General features: G+C 38.7%; 1 protein-coding gene across 2 annotated transcripts in view; it reads right to left on the reverse strand.

Annotated features, from left to right (window-relative positions):
- Positions 1-456: 456 nt before the first annotated feature.
- PLPPR5 (phospholipid phosphatase related 5) overlaps positions 457-26,747 on the reverse strand; it is a 57,493-nt gene continuing 31,202 nt past the window's right edge. The window contains exons 2-7 of one of the 2 annotated variants that reach the window (XM_031057857.1): positions 24,198-24,330; positions 21,718-21,968; positions 12,756-12,932; positions 11,147-11,266; positions 6,099-6,226; positions 457-2,655 (exon numbers count right to left, since the gene is read on the reverse strand). In XM_031057857.1, coding sequence (XP_030913717.1) covers positions 2,562-2,655; positions 6,099-6,226; positions 11,147-11,266; positions 12,756-12,932; positions 21,718-21,968; positions 24,198-24,330 — 903 coding nt within the window. In that variant the 3' untranslated portion in view covers positions 457-2,561. The remainder of the gene's footprint in view (positions 2,656-6,098; positions 6,227-11,146; positions 11,267-12,755; positions 12,933-21,717; positions 21,969-24,197; positions 24,331-26,747) is intronic. The other variant, XM_031057856.1, reaches the window with a different exon arrangement.

The raw sequence follows: 26,747 nt of genomic DNA on the forward strand, positions 1-26,747 counted from the left end.
CATCACTGGGATGTTTTTGAAAGCAATCACCAAAAAGCCATTTTAGTACAAAAGTGCCAACTTACTTTTGTTTTGGCAAACTGTTCCTACTCACAGCCTTTTTGAGTCCAGAATGGAAGAGCTAAGGCCCAAACTTCAGGGCAGTGGAGAGCTACAGATGTGGGAGGGCAACTTCTGAAAATCAGTCAAAGCAGTGTCTGGAGCTTGGCTGGTCCACATTCTGGGGAGAGTCCTTTCCCAACAGGCTGCAGACTCTGCAACACAGCTCTTCCTCTCATGCTTTTCAAGTTCACCAGAACTACTTCTAAGGGTAGGCCCTTAACTGTGGGGATTCCTGGTTAATTGTGAGTGAGAATATGTCATCAAATGCAATTCACATAAAATCACAATTTCATTATATGCACATCATCAACCAAAATATATGTAAAGCAGACACCTAAAAAAATACACTACATATGAATGAAAAATTATTTTATTTAAAAATACATTATACAGCAGAGTGTCTCTCTTTTTGTTTTCTCACTGCTGGTTCACAGAGATAGTATGATAATTTTAACCCAAATATTTGACTGGGAAAGATCCTGAGAAAGAGACCAGTTACGAGCTGATGATATACAGTACACTGAAAAAGAGTCATCTCTTTTAACATAAAAGAATCTCTTGGTAATCTTATAAATCAGATATAAAAAACGCAGATTTGCTACCATGCAAAAATGAGTGAACATTTCATTTAAATCTGCACACAGAGAAATCATTAGTACCTTGGAACCTAACTAGCTAGACTAAGAGCAGGGTGAGTTTAACACGGTGATACAAACTTTGGATCTACTACAATTTTGTAAACACAGTTGATAGTCTAATAAAGGTGGATTTGCAATCACCTAAATAACCTAGCTGTAGCTAAGGACTCTATTCTAGGTCTTTTCTCCCCACAGATATATTTCTTCAATCTCTTAATTCTCAGCTTAGCACAATGACTTCATGGCGTATGCTGTATTGCACTCAGAGACAACTTGGCCTTGCCCTGTTTGCCAAGCACTCTTTAGGTAGTTGTATTTTAGTGAAAGCAGAGGTTAAAACATAAAGTAAAAGCAGGCATTACCTGATGACTATGTGAGACTGCATTAAAATTCATCATAGAAAAAATATACCTGATTCTACATCCTTGTGTTTCAAACATACTCTAACAATGATTAATGCACAGGAAATACACTGAACTCTGGAAAATTTAAGGCCTAAAATGCTCAACAGCCTGCAATGACCAATTGTATTCTCAATGTTTCTATAGTGATAGCATTTTATCAGCTCTTGCCAGAGGGACACTGTCTGGCACATGTTAAGAACATCTTCAGTATTTACAATATTCAGATGCATTTGGTGCTCAATTTTTATAGGACAACTTCACTATGAATACTCAGCAAGACTGTTCCAAAGGGGGAACTTAATCTGAATATTCACAGCAATAACAGAGATATGGTAACATTGGCTGATGTTGAAGAAAAATCAATTTGTCAACACCATGCAGGCTGGCAGAGGATTTTTTTTTTCTTCTTTTTTTTAAGAATATGAGCCTCAAACACAGAGATAAAAAGCTTTGTAGAGAGAAATTCTGCTTGTCCTGGTCACTTAGGCTGAAAAAAAATTAATTGAGCCATTTTGGTTTTTCCATGAGTCTTCCATGAAAATGGAGAGTAGAAACTCAGATGAACTTTCCTCACTAAGCTGGTGATCCTCTTCTTATCTTAGCGCCCATTCTCCCAGCATAGTATCAGGGAGTACAACAATCATGACAAGACGCAGGCTGCCTTGAGTAATTTGTTTAAATGATTTATGAATAGGACGGCTTCCCACCAGATATGCTAAGCTAAGAACAGAGCCCTTAACCTTTCATGGGGTATCATTAGTAATAAAGAATATATCAAAGATCAAACTCTCTAAATTATTTTCACTTCTTTTAACCTAGATACATATATGTCATCCAAGACATTCAAGAACTACAAAACAACAATTCAACTACAATTATGTCAGGAAAATATCCAAATAAATAAACTTTTAATTATGATACAATACTTATTACAGTAAAAATTGGCATTTTTTTCTCTTCAAAAGCAGAAGCACCAGTCTTACATATAACATACTGTTTGAATGATATCTTACATGGAATACAGCGTAATACAATGTGCAAACAGCATTTTCATACAGAACATAATATTTGTCTAGTTTTTATGCACTGAAATTGCCTCAAATGGAAACAAGTTCATGCTGAATTAAAAATGTAGATTTTAAAAATCAAAGTTAAATCAAAATACAAAGTACTGTTGGAATAGGTACATGAACCATTGAAAACAATGAGAAGCCAAAATAGAGGGTAATGTCAGATAATTAGTGCTCAGTTTGTCCCATTCCATCATAAAAGTAAACAGTTAATATTTTCGCTAGAAAGTAAAGTGACATTCTAATATTTAAGAATTCTTCAAAATGTTGGTATCATTTTAGTGATGTAAAAATCAAGTCAGAAATAGGACTTCTAAAAATTTCTTATTTTTGATACACTGCAAATATCATGTGTGGGCTGTGAAAAGAGATGAAGTCCAGTGGAGTGAATATACATCAGCATCAACATCATGTGACTTCTGCAAAGGCCGTGATGTGGTTCTACAAGTTAAAGGAAAAACAAACAGATAAAAACCACAAAACCACACAGACAGACAGCAGTCACCATTGTCAAAACTTTTGCCTCCTGTGTTTGAAGGGCAGCCTTGTACTTGGAGACTATTGAAGGATGATGTAAATAAAACAGATTTTCACTGCAGTGCTCTCACTCACTCCCATAGCAATTCTTAACTGCTGAAAGACTGGATAGGGAAGTATGCTGAACAAAGTAATTATATGTGATGGTTCTATTATATTTTAATTTCAGATGGCTTTTGTTTGTTTTAAATTAAGTTTAATTTTAAACTACATGTGAATAATTGAGTTAGCTGTACTTTTATTGCTATGTTATTCATAATCGAAAACAAAATTCCTAGAAATTAAAATGACAGTTTCTGACAGATTATAACACTCTATTTCAGTGTAAATAAAAAATTAATATTAAAATTGTAAAGATTAAATTCTCCCCATGAGCTCAATGGCACTGAATCAAGTCGCAAAATGCTTGAAATCAAGTGGCATTTGGCAGTTAAGAACTCATATAAAAATTTTTTTTTCAGAATCACCAGTGTCCAGTTGCAATCTAAGAACATTCTCCTCTTTCCTTCAGTGGGACAATTCTTAGGAACACTGAGATGCGTATTGGAACACAATCAATCCATGTGCAGCATTCCAAAGAGCTTGGCAACTTTTTCATACTCAAACCTAAGCAAGTGACTCTGCAAACACCTGAAGGGGAAAGCAACCACAGAGTGAAGTGCAGGATCCAGAGGAAGTGTGTTTCCCTTTGGGCACACTGCACCCTTGACTGCCACCATTTTTCACAAAACATCAAATGGTGAAATTAGTAAAGGGAACCTTGATGTTAAGCCATGTGTTTGTTTCCAATCACAAAAATGCATAGAGGGTAAAACACCAAGCAAAGCACTGCAAATTTTTTTTCATCACTTTGCCTCCTGGGGCAGATTAAATTCAAAAGAGAGGAGATGTGCGCTGAAGAGGAGGGGAATGTGGAGACCCTGGGGAGAGTGGGACCTCCCAGTTTTTGCTTAAGGGAAGTCTTTCAGAAAATCTCTTATCACACAGCATAAAAATGCTGGAGAGAAACAATGTCCACCATGTAAGTTTCTATTTCTAAGTTCTTCTTTAAACTGCCTGAATATTTGTCTATCAGTCTGAGCAGGGGGAGATAGGCATATATCCTTGCTTTTTCACATTATAGAGAGGAAATTAGAAATGCTTTGATTGGAGAGCTGTCCCTTATGCCTTCATCTCCAAGCCAGGCTGGCAGCTCTGCTCCCTCTCTCACTGTGCCATATCTGTACTGCGTCCAGGGGGAGAAGCTCTCTTCCACCTCCCCTACAAAATGCATTTTAGCTCTAGCAATGTTCTTGCTGTATTTCATGACAGCTTTCATAAAAGAATACTACTTAACACTTAACAGCAAGCATCTTATGTATATTCTTCCCAAAACCAGAATTTATGTATTTTAAATAAACAACAATTATTAAACCATGGCCAGATTTTCAAAAAGCAAAAAAAAAAACTTTTTTAGGGAAAAAAAAGTACAACTTTCTATGAAAACATTTTCAGTAAAAAATAGTAACAAGTGTTATTGGTTGCAGATTTTTATTCTGCAGAAGAAATGCAAAATTAGACTTCGCCAATTAGAAAAAAACTCAACTCCATTTTATTTGGCTGGCTAAATTCTGTTTTGAATATACAATACAGTGGGCAAACTCAATGACTCTGGAGTTGCTGTGAGGCTATGATGACGTTTTCTTCATAGCATTTATTTTCTTTATTTAGACCTCAGAAGTCATTCTGTCAACTTAAACTATTCTCAGTCTAAAATTATTCACTTTTTTCATAAGATGGTTTAAAAATGAGGAATTGGAGGGAAAAAAAGAATTTCTCTTTATTTCAATCAATTCTTTCAAGTCCTGCTATGTGCCATCCCTGTCTCTAAGTGACACACATTTGTCTGTGATGCAGAGAACCAAATGCTCTTTCATGTGGCATTAATTCAAGAGTGGATAATGATTATTTAGGGAAAGGAAAATGTGGTTCACACTCCTGCCAGCTATACTTCCAAAATGAGCAGGTCACTATCCTGGGAAGACATGCAGAGCATGGGATATAATAACACAGAAGAAAATCCTCCTTCCTCAATAAACCCTCAAAGAGAACTGCGAAGCTGCTGATCGTGGACCTATTGATTTGGACCTACTGAAGGCCTCTCAATTCATTTCTAATGGACTCAGCAGGGTGATGCATAACTAGGTCAAAACTAATCACTTGCTGATGGCAAGAATCACTGATACAGATTCATGCAGCTGTCTGCTTACTCGTGCTTTTTCATACTACCATCTCAAGCAAAACTACAAATAAGCCTTGCTGACACTCTGCAGAAAAAAAACCAAACAATCAGCATCCCTCTGAAATAACTACATTTCAACTCTTTTAATTCTGGTTAGATTTGCTGTGACAAGGGTCAGAGTGAGATACTAACTACTTTCAGCAAACAGATTCACACAGATGCAGGAAGACAAGCAAAAAACCACGCATGAGACCTCAGCTTCTCCAATTCCATGGGAATTTTTTTCCCTAAAGTTCCCAAAAGAATCAGAAATGCTGAGAGTCTGCTCAATGGCAGCAGTCTCACAGGCAGGCAGACCAGCATTTGTACCATCCATTTTAAGAGGACAGTACCAGGCTGGTGAGCAAAGCATGCATCATAACTGCACTCTCACACCACTAACAAAAAAGATAAAGCCAAGGGCTAAGCCTTGAGTGCAGGTTTCTGGGGAAAATGATCCACAACTGTATAGCTTCTGTTAAGTTTTAATTAATTTCTGTTGATAAGCAATGCTATCAGGTCAAAGCATTGAAAAAATACATTAAACTTCTTGTGATTTGCAGTTTTCATTATATATACTACATATTTTTAGCTTTTTTTTTACTTTGCTCTTATCAATACAGTTAGAAACATTCAAAAATAGTCATCATCCTAAAAAGAAGATTCTTCCCTTTTTGAAAACAGGACTTTGTAAAAATGTTTGTAATTTTTCCCACAGTAGAGTTTGTTAAATAGAAAAATACTACTGTAGTACCTTAGGCAAATGATAATTGATCAAGCAATAATAATAATGTTATCATGCAGCTGTCTGAGTCAGCAGAGTGCATTATCTGCTTTTACTGGAGCAGTGAGTTTCGGAGCAGGTGTTAGTGCCCCACACGCTGCACAGAAGGCAGGCAGGGCAGGGCCATGCCAGGCGCTGTGGCAGTACGGCGCCACACACATACGTTATTGCCTTCTTGCTTTAGAGCAAGGGCTGCTACTGCCTTATTGCCTTAGAGCAAGGGCTGTTACTGCCTTATTGCCTCAGAGCAAGGGGTGTTACTGCCTTATTGCCTCAGAGCAAGGGGTGTTACTGCCTTATTGCCTTAGAGCAAGGGGCTCGCCACGCTCCGGCCCCCACAGCCACGAGAACAGCCTAAGGATGCGCGCTTTGAGGGAGGCTCCTTGCAAAGCATCTTCTTGGCTGTGGCTAATGCCTCGATTCTGTAACACCTACAACACGCACGTTGGAGGAGGTCACATAACTGAATATATTGTTCCACTTCCCATGTCTAAGTATTCGTTTATCTGAGCATTACATGTAGTGATCACCGTTTGCATTTAATCAGAAACAATTCTTGTATAATCCCCCAGAAGCAGATTTCAGCAGAAGAGTAGGACATGAATACAAATTCAAATCTTTTGACACCAAAACAAAACTGCTTATTATTTTTTATGAGCTGACTGTCCTGGGTGTGCGCTTGTGGTATGCGTGTGAAGCAGTGTTGCATTGTATCTCCTTTAATGGACTGTATTATCAAGAGAGAATGATTACGCCAACAACTGCCTATAAGCTGATGTAAGCACATGGGCTCTCATCAAACCACCCTGGAGAAAAAAGTACGGACACCTATGAATGCTTTTGGACAGAAGTGCTACAGTATTTGGAGACCTCTCAATTAAAATATTTTGAAGCAGCAGAAATGGACACAACCTTCTCCCACATCTGCCCATAGTATGGTGAGCTAAAGCATCTTTGTGTTTTGCTTTTAGCTGTGAGTTCAGTGAGAGGTGATCTCCCTGGAGAGCTGCAGGGAGCAGGCCAGGCTCCCTAAGCCATGGTGCTGTGTGCACACCAGGGCACATAACATTTGAAGACTTGGTACCAACATGCTTAAGACTGAGAAAAAAGCAGTAACATTGAGAACTAGAATTTTCTGACATTGTGAAGAAGCTGTTCTGTGTCTCATGAGTAATCAAGATGGAGTAAATAAAAAAAATACTCCTTAAATCCTTAAATTCTGAAGAAGAAATCTTGCCCAGTCTTAAAAACACTAGCAGAATTCATTGCAACATCTACACTTACTATAATGTTTTATCACCATCATTATCTTTGGCACATACACAATAGAACAATAATTACTGTGTCAAACTCAAGAAGATTTCTTAAGACAGTTAACCCTGATAGTCACTAAAAACTGATGGGAAATAAGAATGTCACATATTGCGAGAGGAATTCCAAGTCCTTATGACCATTAAAATTTGGAAATGGCAGAAGGAGAGAGCATGTAATCTCTCTCTTCTGAGTTCAGTCATGCTGGATAGTCAGTCCTACATGGCAGTATAAGAAACTTCATTGAACAAAGAACAGCGACTGTGTTTGCGAAGGTTTGGGCACCGCTGACAGAAGTAGCAGTATGAAGGAATGCCAAGCAGAACCTTGGGGAATAAATGCAGTTTAGCTGTCTAAGACAGCATTGCCAAGAACCCACTGTGCAAAGAAGTAGTACTGAACAGCTACAGAAAGCACTGATAATCACACACAGTAATTATCTCATCCTCACAGGAGATGAACCATGGTGCATCTCCTAACCCAATGCTTCCTTCTGAAACCTTCTATCTCAGTATTCTATCTACCGCCTCCATTAGTCCTGAAATGCTCCATGTTGTATTTGAATTTGATCTTTTCAAAGCTAGAATATTTATAAAAAATAAATAAGACTAGCAGAGTCATAAGCTACTACATGATGGGTAGGAGATCTCTGTAAGCCCTGGCCAATTTCAGGTGACTTTTGCATGAAAAAATGTCAGTCTCTCCTGAAACAGGAAACATAATTTGTGACTGCACTTGGATAAAGCTGAACCTCCAAACTCTTTCAGGTACTACCCAGAATATCCCCATTTCTCAGTAATTCCTGAAAAAGAACAGAACTCTCTAGTCTTGACTGTGTTAGGATGAGAGCTTCCTCTCTGCAGGAGACTGCCAGCTAACTGAAACACCAACTGTCTTGTAAGAGAGAAGAAGGTCAGAGACAGAAGAGAAAACGAAGCAGATGGGTGAGTGGTGAGGTTTCTTGGCTTTCATTCTTTTCATTAATTCTGAGGATGATTATAGTTAAGGTAAAAGCACTGTCTGCACTGCTGAGCAGGCTCTGGCAAGGATCACTCAAGGAGACACTGTAACTACAGCTTATTTGACTGCATGGGCACCCGTGCAGAACAGCTAAATCATCTGCATGCACCACAATGCAACAGAAGTGCCATGCACACAGTGATCTAACCTTGTCACCAAGCAGCAGCAGCTCAATTCAGAGTATCACAAGAACTTATGCCTATTTAAGTGCACTTCAAATGTAGCTAGACCTCCAACAGAACTCAGACAGCAGCAGCACAGAGCGCATGCCAGGAGCATTTGTTCTCCATGGAAAAAGCATTGGAATAGCAAGTAGCAGACCTGGAAATAGCAAAGTAATGTGCTTCCAGGGCTGTATGATGCATCATCTGCTTACTCATTTACAGGTGAATTTATTACAAAATAGCAACAAGTAGGGTCCTATCTGGCATTTCTAATGAAGTCACTCTTTAAGGCAGGACTTTTGAATTGCTTGATCCCAGATACCTAAAGTTACTGGCTTTTAGTACCAGTCACGTAGCTGCATTGCTTCCAGGTTGCACTGCCTTAGCCTTTGATACCTTCAGGCAGTTGGGATTTGTGCTACTCCCTGCAGCTAATTTCTGACAGTATCCTATCTTTAATATTGGTACAGAAACTTGTAGAACTGAAAATAAGGAAAAAAAGTTTTAAAATAAGAAAAATCTAAGTCTATGAGCATTCAGAATATTTAACTGGAATAGTCCTCACTGAAATGTAGTGAAAAGTAAGTCATGTGTCTAAAGGAGGAAAAGGCAAATAGCACACAAATTATTTAACATCACTCTCTCTCCTGAGGAGAACAAATGATGTTAAATAAGAAGGGACCTAAAAAGCAAAGACTAATTCAAGAATTCTTGTAGCAATGGTAGTTAATTGAGAATACCTAACTTAATTTAGACCTTAGTTCCCTGAAGTACTGTTCTTAATTCCTTTTATTTAACAGGGTCAGTCTTCTATCTAAAACTTTAGATTAAACAAAAAAGTTACATTTAAAAAAAGGTAAAAATATCCATAGAAACTCAAAACCTAAAGCACTCAGATGGAAGTAACTTCTTCATCAATTATTTGCTAATTCAATTTTAAACTTTCTGGAAGTGGAAACAGAAGAAAGCATTTCCAAGCAATTAGCAAAGTCTTCACCTTATTGTCCTTGCATCCCATCCTCTCTGTCTGAAAAGGAGAAACACTTTGCAACACAGACAAAGATGGGACCTCAGCAAGTGGTATCACTTTGCAGTCAGTCCCCAGTTTAATTAAAACTAATCTCTAGAGAGAAGTTGCATGACAGCCAACAGTTACTGCCATAAGAATATGGGCTCAGAAGGAAAGAAGCTCATTCATGTAATAGAGTCCTGGGCAGCTCCCAAATGGCAGTGGTTATCCTCCAGCAGAGCAAACACTACTCCTGCCACCATCCTCCCACACTCTCCCACAGCTTTCCCCACAGCATCTCAAACTAGGCCAAATCTCAGGAAAAGAACACTGTCGATCATAAGTGAGAGGTTCCCAAACCAGGCAGAAACATGAAGTTAACATGAAGTCTTTATCCCCAGGAAAAAAATTTAAAATGTCAATATCCAGAGAACATATATGTATTAACTATGATGGCTTTTGAGCCACAGAAATGGCTTCTATTGCATGAGAGCCCAGCATGTAAATAAAACATGTTCTTATTAATGTGGTATGTTCCAAGCCAGCTGACAGCTTGTTTTGTTTTGACATTTTACAGAAAGTTTACTGAATGGATTATTTTGAAGATACACATTCATCATCTAAATGCTTGTTCAAGCAAATGAGACTCTGACCTCCTTATGACAAGATATCAGCAGAAGTAGCTTAGACATATTTGGTTCAAAAAAGGCATGTTAGACCATTCTGAAAAGAAATCTTCTTTCCCTTCAAGGAAAGGAATAAAAAACCCAGGACTAGCAGCAATTCTTACTAAAGAATAACTTCCTCCACATTCAAGTGAGTAAGACAGATTGGGAAACCTTTCTTATGTTGAACAAGAAAAAAAATTATCAGAATTAATCTGGAATTAAAATAATACCACAGAAAAATACTTTTGGTGCCCTACCCAGTGTAAATTGTTTACTATCTTTAAATATGGGAATAACTCTATAGATTTTAATTTCTAGTCATAGAAAAAGTTAACCTTCCTTTAAAGTTTGCATTACTAGTTCAAAGTTTCCACTTGGTAAAACTGTCTAAAAATATTTTCTGTATTTGGTTATGGTATCTATTTCAGTAGTTTTTTGCTCAAAAATGAGTCAGACAATTTTACCTAACATATAGTACAACATCATCTTCAAAAAATATAAATGGTTATCACAGTAAACTAAAATAAATTTTATTGTGATACTCAAGCAAAAAGTCTTGGCATACCCAGGAGACTCTCACTAGCATGTTCTAGTCTAAAATCCCATGTGCTCTGACAAGAGATCATGGGGTTAGTGCAGTTATTGTATGGCCCATTGCTCCTCTCACTTCCAAGTGGGTGCCCTGTCCTGGGGCTAGCACGTGTCTGATGACAGGAGCCCCACAGGTGACCCAGAAGGGACTGCATCCCACACTCTGCACCAGGCTCAGGACGTGCCACACACAAACATGACAAATGCCACTTGTACCTGAATTACAAAGCCCCTTGGGCCAGGGGTTAGATCTTCTTTCTAAGAATTCTAAGAACTTTCTATGTTCTGTGGACTATCAGGCAAAGTATTAATCACATTTACTTGAGGAGCACAAGGGGAGAGGGTCTCAGATCTACTCATCCTGACTCCATGGGCTTAGCAGCAGCTATGGCACTGAAATGACAACATGAAGAGTCTCCCAAGGGGTGTCACTGAATTTAAGTCTTTCCTTCTTTCTCTTTCACTGTTAAGAAACACTGACATCATTTTAAATCCAATTGCCTTGGCACTCTTGTCAGGATAGTTTATGATCATCCTTTCAGGAAAGCAGTGTTTTATTTAACTGGTTTTTAAAAAGTCAGACATTACCTTTTCTAAAGGGCTTTCTACTCTGGGTATGCTGATCATGGGCATCTGGGTCAGATTATCCAGATGAGAATGTTCATGTTCTGGCTGACGTCCTCTGAAGTTATTTACCACACAAACAACCTAGAAGGGATTTGAAGATAAACAGAATACCTAAGGAACAACTCATTTTTTCAAGCTTTGATCCTGACAATTATCATTAGGCAGAAATGACACCAGCTTTAGTCACAGCTTTACAGCAGAAACGCTGAAATGTGAAGTTCATGTTTTACAGAAAATTCTTAATTAATATTTCAAGAAAAACGACTTTCAAGCGATTAATTGGTACATGCATCATTTGAGAACCAAAGAAACCTCTTATCTAGAAGAAAATTCATTACTGAAGCTGCACAATAGAACACCAATTATTATCAATCTCATGAAGAGATGTCTTGGAGCATCACGTGGCATTAACCTTTAACTCCTGGGAAGGCCAGTTTTGACCAGCAAAGACTTTCTCAAATGAAGAGTAAGAAAGGGAATAAGAAGGCAAGGACCATGCCCAAGTCTGAATGTAACTTCAAATCTGCTCAGGGCAGCACATTCCCACACAGGGACTCATAACGTGCTGTGTAACAGTTTGTGCTTCTACTAATTACAGCACTCAGCTGAGCAGTAGTGTTTGCCAACTGCATTTTCTACAAAACACAACTAAATGTGATTTCATGCTAGTGGACACCTTGTGTGGAAGGGAACATTTGGAAATGCAAGCAGATGTATTTTAAAGGAAACTTGCAGTACCCTTGCATGTCTAGAGGAGTGAAAATACCCACCCCAGCCATCCCTGGGAGGGTTCTCAGCCAAGCCATGCTTTCAGATCCAAGATCTTGAGACCAAGACCCTGTGATCCAAGAGTCAAGCTCAAAAGAGTTTTCATAGGGAAAAACATCAAAGGTGTATTTAGTACTATTGCAAGCTGCCAGGCAGGCAAACCTACAGGCATTACACAGCAGTGACTGTTCTATTCTACAGTCTTGCACTGCAGATATTAGCAAAGGTGATTAATAGATTAGAAATAGTTTTCTGACACAGACAGTAGTCACTGGCAACTGCAATTAACTATCTGGTTTTGGAACACAGTTCCAGAAAAGGAAAAGGCTAAACAAAGATTTTCTGAAACAGAATAATATGAAATTACAACATAAACCTGACTCTATGAAGCACTAACACTATGAAATAAATTCATTAGAGTTATTGTAAAGCCAGAAAAACAAATGCTACCTATTCTCTGATCAGTGTGGGTACCACTATATCGAATTTAATACTTTATCCATGAAATCATAACTATGTGTTATTCTGAGGAATATATGCTTCCTGCATGTGGGCCTTGCTGCATAAATTACTGTTTAAAATACTACAATCTGATTTATATGGAAGTCAAGAGAGAACTGAATCAGTCCTTTTTTGACTTCACATTTCTGAGTGTATGTAAATACTACTAAGGAAACAGATGACTAATTAAAAAAAACTAAGAAACATGTCTTCTCTTATTTAGTTATCTGAAGGCTTTTTTAGAGATACAAACTTATACATTGATTTTTTTCAAACAGAAGTGACACAGATACACACTTACCAAAAATACTGCTATAGATATTCCAATTACAAATCCTGCTATTACATCTGACCAGTGATTTCGATACTCTGCTACTCTGTTGATTCCAGTAAGGAAGGCCAAGCACATTAAACCCAAACACAGAACAGGTTTTGCAAGCCTTGTTCCTCTGGCTTTCACTGTGTTGGTGATATACATCTGAAAATTAGAAAGGAAGAAAGTGTAAGACTGATGGATGTCTCCCACTAATTGGTGAATAAAAGCTTTATATTTTATTTGAATAGACTATGTGTATTTGGTGCTTTTTTCTGGAGAGGGGGAGGGTGTAAAGAAACTAGGAGGTAGACTAGTAGATAAAGTCATCACAACCCTTTCCTAGGGATATAGAAAAAGAATCAGACCATACAGCAAAGCTGCATTTTACATGAACCTGAAATGCCTACAGAAAGTCAGGCAAATTGGAAAATCCTATCCAATTACTCTCAGTCTATGTATTTATTTATTAATGCATAGAAGTAAAGAGACTGATTTTTCACTGGGTAGTGTTGACAGTAACAGAAAAAATATTTACCCTGAAGTACTACTAGTACTATTACAAGCTGCCAGGCAGAGTAAGAAAGGGAATACATAAAGACCTTGTTTTTATTAGCAAAAGCCTTTCTTCCTTATACCCCACTTCTTTACAGGACTAATTACTGATTTGTCAAAAAGGAGTGAAAAGGTAAAAAAAGTGTTAAAGAGCAGTGAAAATTGAACTAAATGCCAGCATCTACTTTCATAAATATAGTGTCAACCAGTGAATATTCAACCAGTGCTGAACTAATACAACCCCGTGCTTCACACAAACCAATCTAAATGCTGCAGGTTTTATGCATCAGCCTGAGAAATCCATTTGTCCTGCTGCAGTTTAATTCTCCCTGTGCAATACTACTGAATTAAAAGCAGTGCCTGATAACAGAGCAGCTCTTCTGCCCTAAGAGTGCATTAGTGACTATCAAGTTTAACGCAGCACTTCCCAAGCTCTGATGAGCCAATAGAAGAAATTAATACCAAATATTTGACTTTCCATTCTCTTATCCTGGCATTAAGACCACTTGCAACACCCCTCCTCCCCATCCTCAAAAAAAAAAATTATACTTCAATTAATAAGATTTTTGACAAAAAAGTTTCTACTCTGCAGAAAATGTTTCTGTAATAAAACCACTGAAACCCTAAATCTTCAAATTTTAAACAGGATTTAAAAGTTTTTGAACAGAAGAATGCCAGTATTTCCTATGGGGTTTCACTGGAAATTCCAAATTTGTAATGCCATCACTTTGGACTGCAAAGGAAAACAGATGAGTCTGCATTGAAGAACCAGTACCACTTCTCTGGCCAACAAATGGGCAGTCCTTTGGGTTTGTTTGGGGATTTTTTGTACTGTCTGAAACTTTGGTGGAATTTACCAGGGAAGCAGTTTACAAAGTGCTGCAATAATCCAGCCAAGAAGCAGTTTAGAAAGTGTGCTGATAGTCACAATAACTTAAGCGAAGAAGTAGTGGACAGTGCTTGTCTAAAACAAGTAACACCTAACAGTAAATCTGTTGAAAACACTAGAGAAAGATCCATGGCTTAGAGCATGAAACAAAGCATGGTCTTAAAGTAACATCAGAGAAGTGCAACACACAAACCTTCAGTGTACTTTTTATGATGAACAGGAAACTAGTAGAAAGATTTCCACTAATTCAGACAAAGCAAAGGTTTGTCTGAATTCTCCTCTCTTCTTCCTTAGACCATTTCAGAAACAGGTTGGGTTTGTTTTTTCTGATTCTTTTATCTTAGCTCCTTGTACTTTTGCAGGCTGTCTTCAGTGAGCTACTCTTACCATGCAGGAAGGTGATAATAGAACTGCAACTTTAATATTCAGCTTTTTAGCCCCACTGATTTTCTCTAAGCTATAGACAGAGTACTGCACACTGAATTAATTCAGCAACCATCTATTTTAATGAGTCTCAATGTTCTACTGGATACTACCACCATTATCCACATTCACACTACATGTCAGGACAGCCGGTGCTAGGAAAAACACTGGATTATTTTTAATACACAATAAGAAAATCGAATTTTAAATACAGCTTGGGTGAAGTTGACACAGGGGAGTTAGCAGGAAGCTACCCTGCATTTAATTCTGTATTGTGTTATATTAAATTGGAATGACTACTGAGAAGGAAAAATTTGCTTAAGGCAGGTCATGATGACATATTTCAGTTATCTATAACAAGTGGTCATTGCCCAAGAAGATTATCTCAATTTTTAATAAGACAAAACACATTATAGCACAAACACTTGATTCTGCAATATTTCAATCAAATTTCAACATTTTTAATACAAAGCTGAACCCAAAAAATGTTCTGCATAAAATTCTCTGAATGTTCTTACAACCAAGCATGTCCTTCAAATCCCGACTGAAAGCACTGAGGAAAAACAACCACAGATTCATGCTGTGCCTCACATGAGCAGAGACCTCCATTTGCCAAGTCCCCTCCTTCTATGAGCAGTCCTGTTTGCCATGCCCAGCTCATTATCCCAAATAATGGGAGGGTTCTGCCAGCATAGGTATCATATCTATGTTTTCTTTAAAGAACAGGTACTACTCACGCAAGGAACAGCATTATATTACAATATAACAGAATCAATAAAAGCAGGCCAAACTTTCCTGAAAGAATGAGACAAAAAGTCTGTATTTGCAAAACTCTATATAGCCAATATAGCCTCCTCCAAGGCAGGATTCATAGATACCCATTTTTAAACTTGGCCCCTTGAAGCTCTAGTATAATATATTAACAGTCAACTACCTGATTTACACTAAGAATAAAAGACAATTAAGCAGCTGTTTTCTTCTTGATTCTGCTGGAAAAACTATAAACCAGCACACTCAGTAATTGACAAAGAATAAACAACCTGAAAAGATGACAGGATGTTTCACCCACTTTTTAATAAATATTAAATGCAGTATCAACAAAGGAAAATAGCTCAGTGATTTAAAACATTAGTAGGAAAGAATGACAGTGTAACTTTTTACAGGGATAAAGATGTTAACTGAACAACTTCATCTCCATTCCTTTTAAGAACAAAAACTGGGGAAGGAATTTTCTAATGAAAGAAAACTTTTACATTAGTCAATAGCAAGACCAGCAGCAGAGATTTTGTATGTAAGGTCAAGGATTGATCAGAAGTTAGAATTTATACAGCAGGCTGCACATTCTCCTGCAACATCAGAACTGTAGTGAATCTTCTCTCAAAGAACTTCCGTTATCGCTGTTCCTTTTTCCTGAAATAAGATTTTAGTATTAAAAGATATAGAGCTGTCACCAGTAAGCAGACACAGGCAGAGAGTCATGTAAGGAGGTGGATTGTTACCCGATTGCACAATATAACAACACTTACTATATTTTCAGAGAAACACAAACATTTGACCTTCAGTCTTCAAGATGCTGGAAGTGAAGCTGTAAGAGAACCTCATAAATTGAAATAAAACCTTTAACTGAAGCAGGTTTGAAAATATGAATTTGAAAGAAATTATCACCATCACCACCAAAGACAAAGCAAGCGACCTGTGAAGTTTTGATGTGACTGGCTCAGGTCACAGTGAAAGGAACAATCACAGTCTTGGCATTTAGCTTGTACTGGGAAAGTACTTCAAAAGTGTCAGGCTGCAAGCCTCATGTGAAGTTTGTCCTAAATCTAGCACGAATAAAATAATTCCGAAACATGTTAAGAAAAGAACAGGAGCTGTATGTAAAGTGCAGGACAAAGTGGATTCCTGGGCTAGGCTGCAAGCTCTTTCTAGGCATCTTCCAGCTATCTTCAGGCCCACCCACACCAACACCTATGCACACAAACACAGGTACAACAGGTCTCAGAATCCCATTTTAGTTACATTGGAGCCACACATCAGGCTGGGTGCTCCAGTCAGGAGGGAAGATAATTTTCCTTGCTGATCTCATCAGCCTGGGGCCAGGGGAAGCAGGTAAGAAGATCCCTTCTGCGTCTGCTATTTGTTTCTCCCTGATTTAGATGGCCTGGGAGACTGACAAAGACCAGTCCATCAGTGCGCACTGAATAATGACTAAAGGCAACAAGAAGAATGAGGCAGAAACCATTGCACAGGCATCCATCCATCCCAGGCAGCACTTCAAACATAAATTATCTCATGTTTTTGTTTGCTTTTACAATGGGCTAGAATTAAAGAAAATATTTTGAACTATTTAAGTAATATAAGTAATGTTATAAATGTTCCACCCAATGAATTTTCAATATTCATCAGACCTACAAGAAAAGAGACACTCTCATCTAAAAGCTGAAGAAATAGTGGGCTGTTGTAGTATATAAACAGGCTCAGTGTTTAGTTAGAATTCAGTTTGAAAATCCAAAATCTTTTAAGCTTCCTTTGGTAATAACTAATGGGTCAAACTATTTCTAGTGCAAACCAAAGTCATATTCTCAAATCATCTGGGTCCTTCTGCAACTGTCCACTGAAGGTTTCTAGTAGTGTTTCTGAAGCCTCCTCCAGCTTTCTCTATATGTTTTGATCTAATTATTTATGATGTTAGACCAAAATTAGCTTTCAAAGTCAGGGGCTGGCTTGGCAAAAGGGAAAGAAAGCTCCAGAATTCTGGACCTTACTATTAATTTTCCCACTATAAGCTCCCCACAACTGTAACTGCAAAACAACTGGAGAAGGTAAGAGGCATCTTTCTCTGTACCAAGACCATAAGACACCTATTACAAAGGCTGTTTTCTTGAGGATCTGAATTGTAATGAAGAGCTGACTGACATGAAATTTATACAGGTCTTTAGACAAATTCCTGTATCAAATGGTAATATTATTTCATTATTTGGTCTGAAAGAAACCAATGCACTCAATTTGTGAAGCTCATGACATATGTGTTATTATCAGTATTAAGGGATACTTGCTGCACCAGATACTGAAAAGAAATTCCACATTCCTAGCAGCGTTCCTGAAAGGCAGCCAGAAGAACCTTTTCATTTTCTAGCAAGAAATGGACAACAAAGTCAATTCAGTGAGGTGGCTCTGCTAGTCCTTTTCCTCCTGAACACTCCCTTCAGTCTGTCTGAGAAGCCTATCATGCCTTCACCTGCTGCCCATTTAGCTGGAATCTAACAGGCACTTTAAGACAAAGGACAGGGGAGACTACACCTACAACTGGATCAAGGAGCGACACTGAAGAGAATGTCACCATGCTGCCAGCACTGTTACCCAGACTGTCTTGTCTTTTCCCAGTGACTTATAAATACACTGAACAGCAAAATCAATGCAGCAAAACGCCAGGAGCAAGAGTCTTGCAGAAAACATGATCATGGGCCAACTAAAAGCTCTGCAGAGAAGAAAAAAATTATTGGTAGGCTTTACAATCTGCTAGGCCTGTCTGAAGTCATAGTTGAGGCCAAGGGTTCAGAGCACAAAGTAACAAAAGCTGCCTACAGACTTAAGGGCTGTGTCAGCTATCAAGACATGAAGCCTGTTCCTCTATCATTACAAATCCAAAGCAAGCCTGAAATGTGTGCAGTAACACAAAGTTCAAACACTACCCTACCCAGCTGCTTCTGTGCAATGCAATAAAAACAACAAAAAAAGGGCAAAACTTCACAGAATTAAAATTTCCCTTAAACTACAGCTAGCCATGACCAATCCCCTAGGTCTGCACTACCAAAGGATAACTACTAGTCACAAAGCTTAAATTTAAATCTATGGGATTAGGCTGACTAAATCTTCATATATCACTTTGAAACCCTAAGAAAAAAAAGACTCGTAACTTCCACTTCCTGTCTCAATTGTGGAAAACACCCCAAGTATGTGCATACTTGGCTGCTTCAAAACTTACCTCTGATTGTCCAGGCTATGTCAGCTTATGTGTATCAAAACGTGTCTTATACAATTATATACTGTTTAATAAAGCTGCAGTGTTTGCCTGTGTAGCAAATATTGTTTCCTCTGAGAAAGGGTAAATTGCAAGGCTGGTAAGACATGAAAGTAGACACAGTCAACTTATTAACCCAACTCAACCAAAAACAAACAAACAAAAGATCTCCAATGAGACCAGCACAGACACCTAAGGAAAAAACCAGGGCACCAGCCTGATTAATTAGAGTTTCAGAACAGATTTACAGTAGTTCATTTTGAAAACACTCGTACATTGGAAAGAATAAACCTGGAAGTCTGAAGAAGAAAGGCAATGCATCTGTGTTTGGAGCAGGGTAGAGAAAACACCTAACCACAGCACTGCCATTCAATATTTCCATTGCTAAATCTCTCTTGATAGACACTGGAAGTAATGGAGGCAAACATTACAAAGCTCAAAATACTAGCACAACAACTGTTTGAAAACGACTGTACTTTCAAGGGAATTCTGAGTTACCATAGCAGCCACCCACTCTCAAAAGGGGGAAAAGGGGGAAAATGGAAGACTCAGAACTTAGAAAAAAGAAGCTATTGTTAACAAGACAATATGCACAGATGCTAGGTGATAAGGATGTGGCTGCACTTAAATGGAACGAGATAGTGGAATTATTAGATAAAGCATAGGCTTTGTTTCTAAATTGGTTGATGGTGAAATCACACAAGTCTAAAAGCATTTACTTCACCATCTTGGAGAGCAAGGACCCTTGGGCCAGCTCTTGAGTGTTTTTTTTTTCCTTTAGGTTAGTTTTGTTTTGTGCCCAGCTGGCTGAAATAACCAGGGACGATTCCATAACAATCTCTCCCTCACTCCAAAATCTCTGTTAACCAAAAAGAAAGCACATATTGTACCAAAGATTGTATGCAAATGAAAAAGTGAGTAATATATGGAGGTCTTTATGTCCATGCTCTCAATAACTGTTGTGGCATGGCTCACAGAAAGACTAGGCTACTGTTATAAACCTTCTACTCCAGTGAACAGTGATGAGAAAATTGTTATTTAGGGCCAAATATCCTGACAAACATCATGGCAGTGTAAGGACATGACCCCAAATATTGGAACATTGAATTTTTTTTTCTCTTGGAGTGTAATAAACAGTATTTTTCGCTTCAGTCATGCTTAGGATTTAAGGGAAAAAAAACCAAAAAATGAACCTGACAACACTGTAACAAGGATCTACTACAGGAACTCAGAAGTCCTGAGAGTAGTTAATAGTGCTTTAGTTAAATGATAGCAGTATCAAGCACCATGCAGGAGTAGAGTAATGACACAGGATATATTAATTTCTATAGTTACTGAAAGAGCAAATAGTAATGAAATGGATCTCAGCAGCTTTAATTTTTTATATTGCTAACTGTATATTGACCACAGACAAGGTTTGCATAAAGTATTCTTCCCTCATGTCAAAAGCCACTTATATTAGGTATTAAACATTACTGATGTCTGCGTTTTGTTTTAAAAATGTATTAATACTATTTTACTTTCTGCTTTGCAGCAGCTGAATACCTGCTTTCCTAGTTACTCTGAGTCTTGGCAACAGCAGAAATTCAACTTTGCAGATGGATAAGAAATATAGGAGCAATTAAAACAAAAAATTTTGAGTATTTTTTAAAATAGCTTGCATCAAATTTACAGTGTTTCATCCTCAGATATCTCCCCAAATAAAGACATTACTAGCAGAAGACTTGTATTTGCCTCAAATTAGAATGTTATTGTTCATCTCGTATTTGCAAACACTTGCCTGTGCTAACTGATGATCAACATCTCTTAAACAGACATTTCTCACAAGGAACCTGGTAAATGTTACCATCAGTGCTACAGATTTTAAGCAACTGGTTCTAAAACCCTGTGTAGAAGCACTGAGTTCACATACTGAGGCTGAGATCTTTGCCATGTTGTCAAGTATCAGCTTCCAGATCAGTCAGGAATTAAAAGTTGGCTCAACTGGTATGTGCTCAAAAGCAATACACACTCACACACATGTATATCTACATGTGCATACATACATACACACACACACACACACACACCTATGGGCAGGCCACTGCTCAAATACTGAGGGAACACAAGGGCTGACTCCTGCAATGACCACAAAGCTCCACACATCTGCCTAGTTTCCCACTGGCCCTGTGAAGGCAGCCCTGGGCTCATCCAAAGGGCTGCAGAGGGCTGTGATAACCAGCACCGGTCAGGTAAAACACTCCCATAGGCATGTGCTGGGGAGAACTTGTCCCCAGCAAAGGAACAAGATGTGCTTACCCCTGCTTAAGACTAGAATGATATGTACTCCAAACTAAGCCAGAGTTACTTGAGTGAGACTAAACAGTGACTCTTCCTCTCCCCAACCCATACAACAGCTCTGATCCAGGCAGTCAACACCAGGTTTTACCCCAGTGCTGCTCATCACTCCCTGTAAAAGAGAGGAGTGAGGGGAAAAAAGGATGGATTGCCTTGTAGCCCACTTTACTGCATAGTAAGAGCCAAACTGACTTTGTATGAGGTACCAAAAATACCAATTCTGGTACCAAAAGAGACTCAGGGATATTAAGAAACATGCAGAGATCAGACATACATATAGCTCACCCTTCTGTTTCACCTCACCAAAGAACATGGGCCATGTGTGATTCTACTGATCCGCACTGGGTTAAAACACAGAGAGCTAACACTACCAGTCAGAGGAAATCCCTTCCCTGACTCCTTAGCACCCAGCAAAGGAATGTCCCACATACCCTGGAAATGGGGGAAAAGTAAACCAAGGAACTGGGTATCCTAAATCCATAGATTATAACCTTTATGGAACAACTTGTCCTCTCTTAGCATTGTCTTGGTTTTCAAGGTTCAGAAACCACTACACCTTGTCAGAATTAAGCCCAATGAATCATCCTCACAGTAACTCACAGAAGGCTTGCATGCAGAAAATCAGCCAGTTTTGGGCCTTACCTTCTGCCCATTCCTCCCTCCTCCCCCTCACAGTGCCAGTCATTTGCCCTCAAAAATATAGTGATATTAGATAATATACTTACAGCCAGATACATAGCTGCATATATGCTTAGTGCTGCTTCTTTGGATGGGAAAGTCTTTCTGGCTTTCATGATAAGGTCTGGATTTCCAGTACAGGCATGTACGCTACTGATGAACTGGGTGTACTGTTTACATCCAAGTGCTGTATAGTTGGGTTTACAAAGTGCAAGAAAATGGGGTGCAAGATTCCCTGTTACTACTTGTCCAGCATTTACAAAGATGTCCGTAGCAAACAGTCCAAATGCATAAATTCCTAAAGAGGGAAACAAAGAGTTAAATTTCCTGACAATTTACAGTATTCATCACAGCAATAGACCAGCTTCTTCCATTCAAGAACATGAAAACTCCTCCCATGTACTGCACCCTAAAGACCATGGAGATGGTATTTTCCTACAAAACTGCAGCAGCAACACGGCAACGGATCCACACACCTGATGGCTCTCCCATCTTTCATAGGAACACTCACTCCTTGTTCAAGTAACCTGCTTTCCTAGGCCCCACAGCCATGCATATGCCCTGTTTGGGGTAGCTGGCTTTACTGGTACCTAACTTTTGCCCATGTTCACTAAACAGAAGTGACAGAGGGAAATTCTTCACCTGATAAATCTGCTTGAAAACCAAGGTCAGATCCTGATGGAGAAGTAACTTGTGAAGTCATAACACACACTGGAAAAACTTTTTTTTTTCCCCCTTGCAGCTGTAAAGAATCTAAAGTACTGAATAATTCAATATTGCCATGCACCAGTTGTCTTCATCTGCCTGCTACTGGGTAAATCTCTATGCATGGCATATTAATTACAGTATCAACACAGCGAGCTAAAGATTTATATATTTGAGGAACTACTTATGCTAAAGAGTTTTTTTAGTCAGACATATCAGCAAAGCATTAAGTACATGTACTCATTCATTAGAATGTAAATGCATGTATCTGATTACTTAAAAGAAAACAGATTTCTGCCATTCTGAGGTCCCTCTCTATCCTTTTGTAAATAGAAAATGAGCTCTGGAAGAACATGCAAACACAGCAGCCTGACCGGCAGGCAAAGCCAGTGGATGCTTGTTCCAATTCCACCTGAGCTATAGATTTCCCCCTGTATTTCTATGGGCAAATCACCTTACCTTTGCCATACTCCAATTCACTGGGAATATAGGGTGAGCTCTGGAAAATCCCAGTTTCATGGTGCACTATGAGGACTTTAAAGAATCAACATCTCAGCAGACAATTCCACAGAAACATAGAGTTATAAAGGTCAGGATTCTTCTTAGCAAAGCTAGAGGACCAAGGCTGATTTCTGGGATCCTGGCTGGTCAGCAATGTCACACTAATGCTATTTCCTCCAAGATGCTAGACTCTGGTGAGCAGCATATTGTGCCTGGCCATGTCACTTCACAGAAGGGCCTTTCAGCCAGTCCTGAGGGCGTGCACTGCACAACACAGCTGGACACATCACTCTGGGGGAGCATAATGGGCAGCAATGCTTCATGTGCTGGAACAGCAGAGAGTTTTTGTCCACTCTTGCCACCCCTACCAAATTTTTTTTTTGCTTCTGTGACGAAAGAAGGGACCACTTAGTGGGAAGAAAACTCAGGCACTGATTACACAGAGAGGAAGTGGAGTGGGAGGAGCTCCCCATCTTCACTCTGCACCTCCTCCAGACCTCTATAAGACAGCCTCTTTACAGGGAGCAATCACACTCTGGGAAGGCAGGCACAGTTGTTACACAAACACTGCAAACACAGACACAGCTGCACATGCCCTCCCTCCCCCTGAGACTGGGGCACACAGCAGGATTAACTGCCCCAAGGCTTCATTCCTCCAGCTGTTTCCTTCAGATGCAGTCATGAGAGAGAAGCAAACAGCAGAGTTGAGCCCTGCTATGGCATCCCTACATGTATTAAAGAGCAGCATCTGGAAATGTCCAATATACATTTTGAATGGTGGGACTTCTCCCTCCAAACATATTTAGAATGAACTAAATAGAAAAGATGACATCTCATAGCTACTAAAGTCAATGGGGGAGTTTCAGCTAAAACCAATGTAGCATGGATTTTGCACAGTTTTCTGCTAGAGACTATAATACAATATCCAGGCTAAGAAAGCAGCTAAATTGGCTTGGCTTCAAACACACATTTATATCCCAATGTCCTCAACTTTGGGGGGTGTGTGTGTGTGTGTTTACTATGAGCTATAGATATAGCACAAGGATACCACCTTTCTCTACTTCATCCCACTTCAGGCCTGCTGGTTGTTTTTCCCCCCTAGTGGTCCCAGTTCTTTCTACTTTTGCTGCTGTTTCTGCAGTTGTTTTCTAATCCAAACTTCCAAAAAGCTTCATTTGCTACCTAAAAGGAAAACTGCACCTGAGTTAAGATTACACATGAAATTTTATATGGTTATCTGAATATTTTCTCCAGGTCAAAATTAACACATAATTGATCACTCTCATCATTCAGAAAATGAAAGCAGTAATTTTGCTCATACCAAGGAATCGGATGGTCCTGCGCACCAGTGGATTTATGTAACAACAGTCTCCAGTTAATATTGTTTTCTCTTGGTTTTCAAAATCCTTTGTAGCTAACTGTAGACAAAAGACTGCAGTTTCTCCAACGATAATCTTAGGGGAGGAGAAAAAAGGGGAGAGAAATGGTGCATCAGATTACAGCAAGTAAAATACACTAATATTACAGAGACAGACATCTCATCTGAAAGAAACAAGTCCAAACCAGCATGAAAGATGGCATAAGTGAATCAAGTTCTGTACATTAATCTTCTTATGAGGGCAATATGCCTTATGGCTTGCTTTACTTTATTTGCATTAAAAGAGAATAAATTATTACAACCAGGATTTGTAGTCAACATAACATAACCTAGTTTTCAGGATGAGGGGAAAGAGAAAGATCTATTAGTTCAAGAACAACAGATCACATAATGCACAAGATCTGGACCACAGTAAAGGCCTAATCCTGCAAGATGCTGAACATTTCAGTTCCCACATGGCATTCACTTACACCCAGCACTTTGCAGGGTTGAGCTTTAAATTTTGGAGTATGATAGAGAGAAAGGGGGAAAAAATCATAACAGAACTCCTGTTCACATCAGAGGTTTGGTTTGCCAGGAGGTACTTAACAGGGTTCAATTCACATTTTGCTAGCTAAATTTATCAAGTCTGGCTTTAGCTCTGTTCCTCAATGAAGGACAAAGCGTGACCACTGATGTTATAACATTAAGAATGGCCAGTTTGATACACACTCCACCAAAATAAATAAAGTTCTCATGTCTATATATCATTCACATTGTGGTTAGCAAAAAACCATAAAAATCACCAAATGAGAGAAAATGTATTTTGAATGTAAAATATCTTCTCTAGGTTATGTATTTACCTGTACAACAAAGCATGACCTTTGATTTATTCACTACAATTATGGATTGAGACTTGATAGCCAAAGCCAAGACTTTAAGCAGATATATGATATGAAGCTTTATGGCAGGAATAATTTAAAAGCACAGCAGAAGGGTCAAACAATGACCACCGGATTCTAACCCTGATTCACTGTGGGACTCACAGGCAAGGCCCTTCCACTCCTCTACATGAAAAACTTAAAGCTTATTGACAGGTAGATCACACTTTGATCAACCAGAATGAAGGCTACCAAAGTGAAATCTTAATACTCCACAAATACAACCAATAATGCCATCAATCCGATTAATTGCTGAGGTTTTTCTAAATCTTTGCCCGAACAGGAAAATATAAATATTTTCATGTATCACAATAGGTCTGAATAGTTCTAAAAATTAAATAAAAAAATCTGTGGGTACTGGCTCACGTACACATTTTGTTGTCAACAGGAATGATGCAATTAATGACATTCCTTAGCTGTTTGTAGATTCTGCAGATACCGTTGGGCTAAATTGTGGAGGAAAGTGCTACTTATAAATAATGTGGACCAAGTAACAAAAGTAAGTCTGGAGGCAAGTATGTAAAAAGCAAAATTTAATTTGTCACCAAAACAGTCATTATCTATTACTTTAGACTGGCTTCAGATCCTAGTGGAATTTTTAGATAAAACAGAAATTTCAATACCTGAACTAACAAATACCCTCTCTCTGTTGTGATGCAAGCAAATTTCCAGCCCAGTGAAGTAGAATTTCTTCAACTATAATTAGTAAATGATCAGTATACATGAAAAATAATTCAACCTTGAATTCAAGATAATCCAAATTATGAGGAGAATTCAACCCAGTGATCCCTATAGCTCTCATGAAAAAACCATACCAAAAATATCAGTTTTAATGTGATTCATAAAGGTGAGAACAGAAACACTAATACTTTTACTGTGAGTCACGGAATGCTTTTCTTTCCTCTCAAGGACTAGGCAACCTGAATAGAGTCAGATTCTGCTTTTAGTTCTTTCTACCAAACTCAAAAGATTTCAGTAAAATTTTCGCAGATTTTGAAACTCCAGGAAACAGCAGAATTCAGCACAAAGGAAGCATCTGTGAGATACAGTACTCAACCTTTTGCAAGAGCACTCAGAGTGCCAGCAAGCTCAACTCTCCAGCTCTGAGCAGAGACGGAATCTGCTGATCTAAGAATAAAGGTTGTCTTCTTGCCTGGTAGGGAAGCTGGCGTTTACTGAAGAGAGAACTGCATGTTCAGTTATAGGAAAGGAGATTCTCACTTCCAGCTATGTCTTCATCAGCTGCATCTAGACCTTGGCTGCTGCCAAGAGATTTTCCCTGTAGCATTTCCCGTCTTTGATGGTGACCTGTATGAAGAAAACCCTCTGTTCCAAGAATAGCAGCATTCAAGTTCTTAGCTGAACAAGCATACTCTAAAGGTGGGCACGTAGGTTCAAGGGTCAGAAGGATGTGGAGTTTGGCTAAAGACAAAACTTCTGCGACAGAAGGCCCAGTGCTCTGCTGTCAGTAGCATTAAGAGTCATTGAGCACACAAGGCATTCATCTCTATGCTTCCATGGATTTGCTTCGAGAACCCTTCTAGAATTTGGCAATAAATACAACTTCTTTATT

The sequence above is a fragment of the Geospiza fortis genome, unplaced genomic scaffold (assembly GCF_000277835.1).
Source record: "Geospiza fortis unplaced genomic scaffold, GeoFor_1.0 scaffold403, whole genome shotgun sequence".
Lineage (NCBI taxonomy): Eukaryota > Metazoa > Chordata > Aves > Passeriformes > Thraupidae > Geospiza > Geospiza fortis.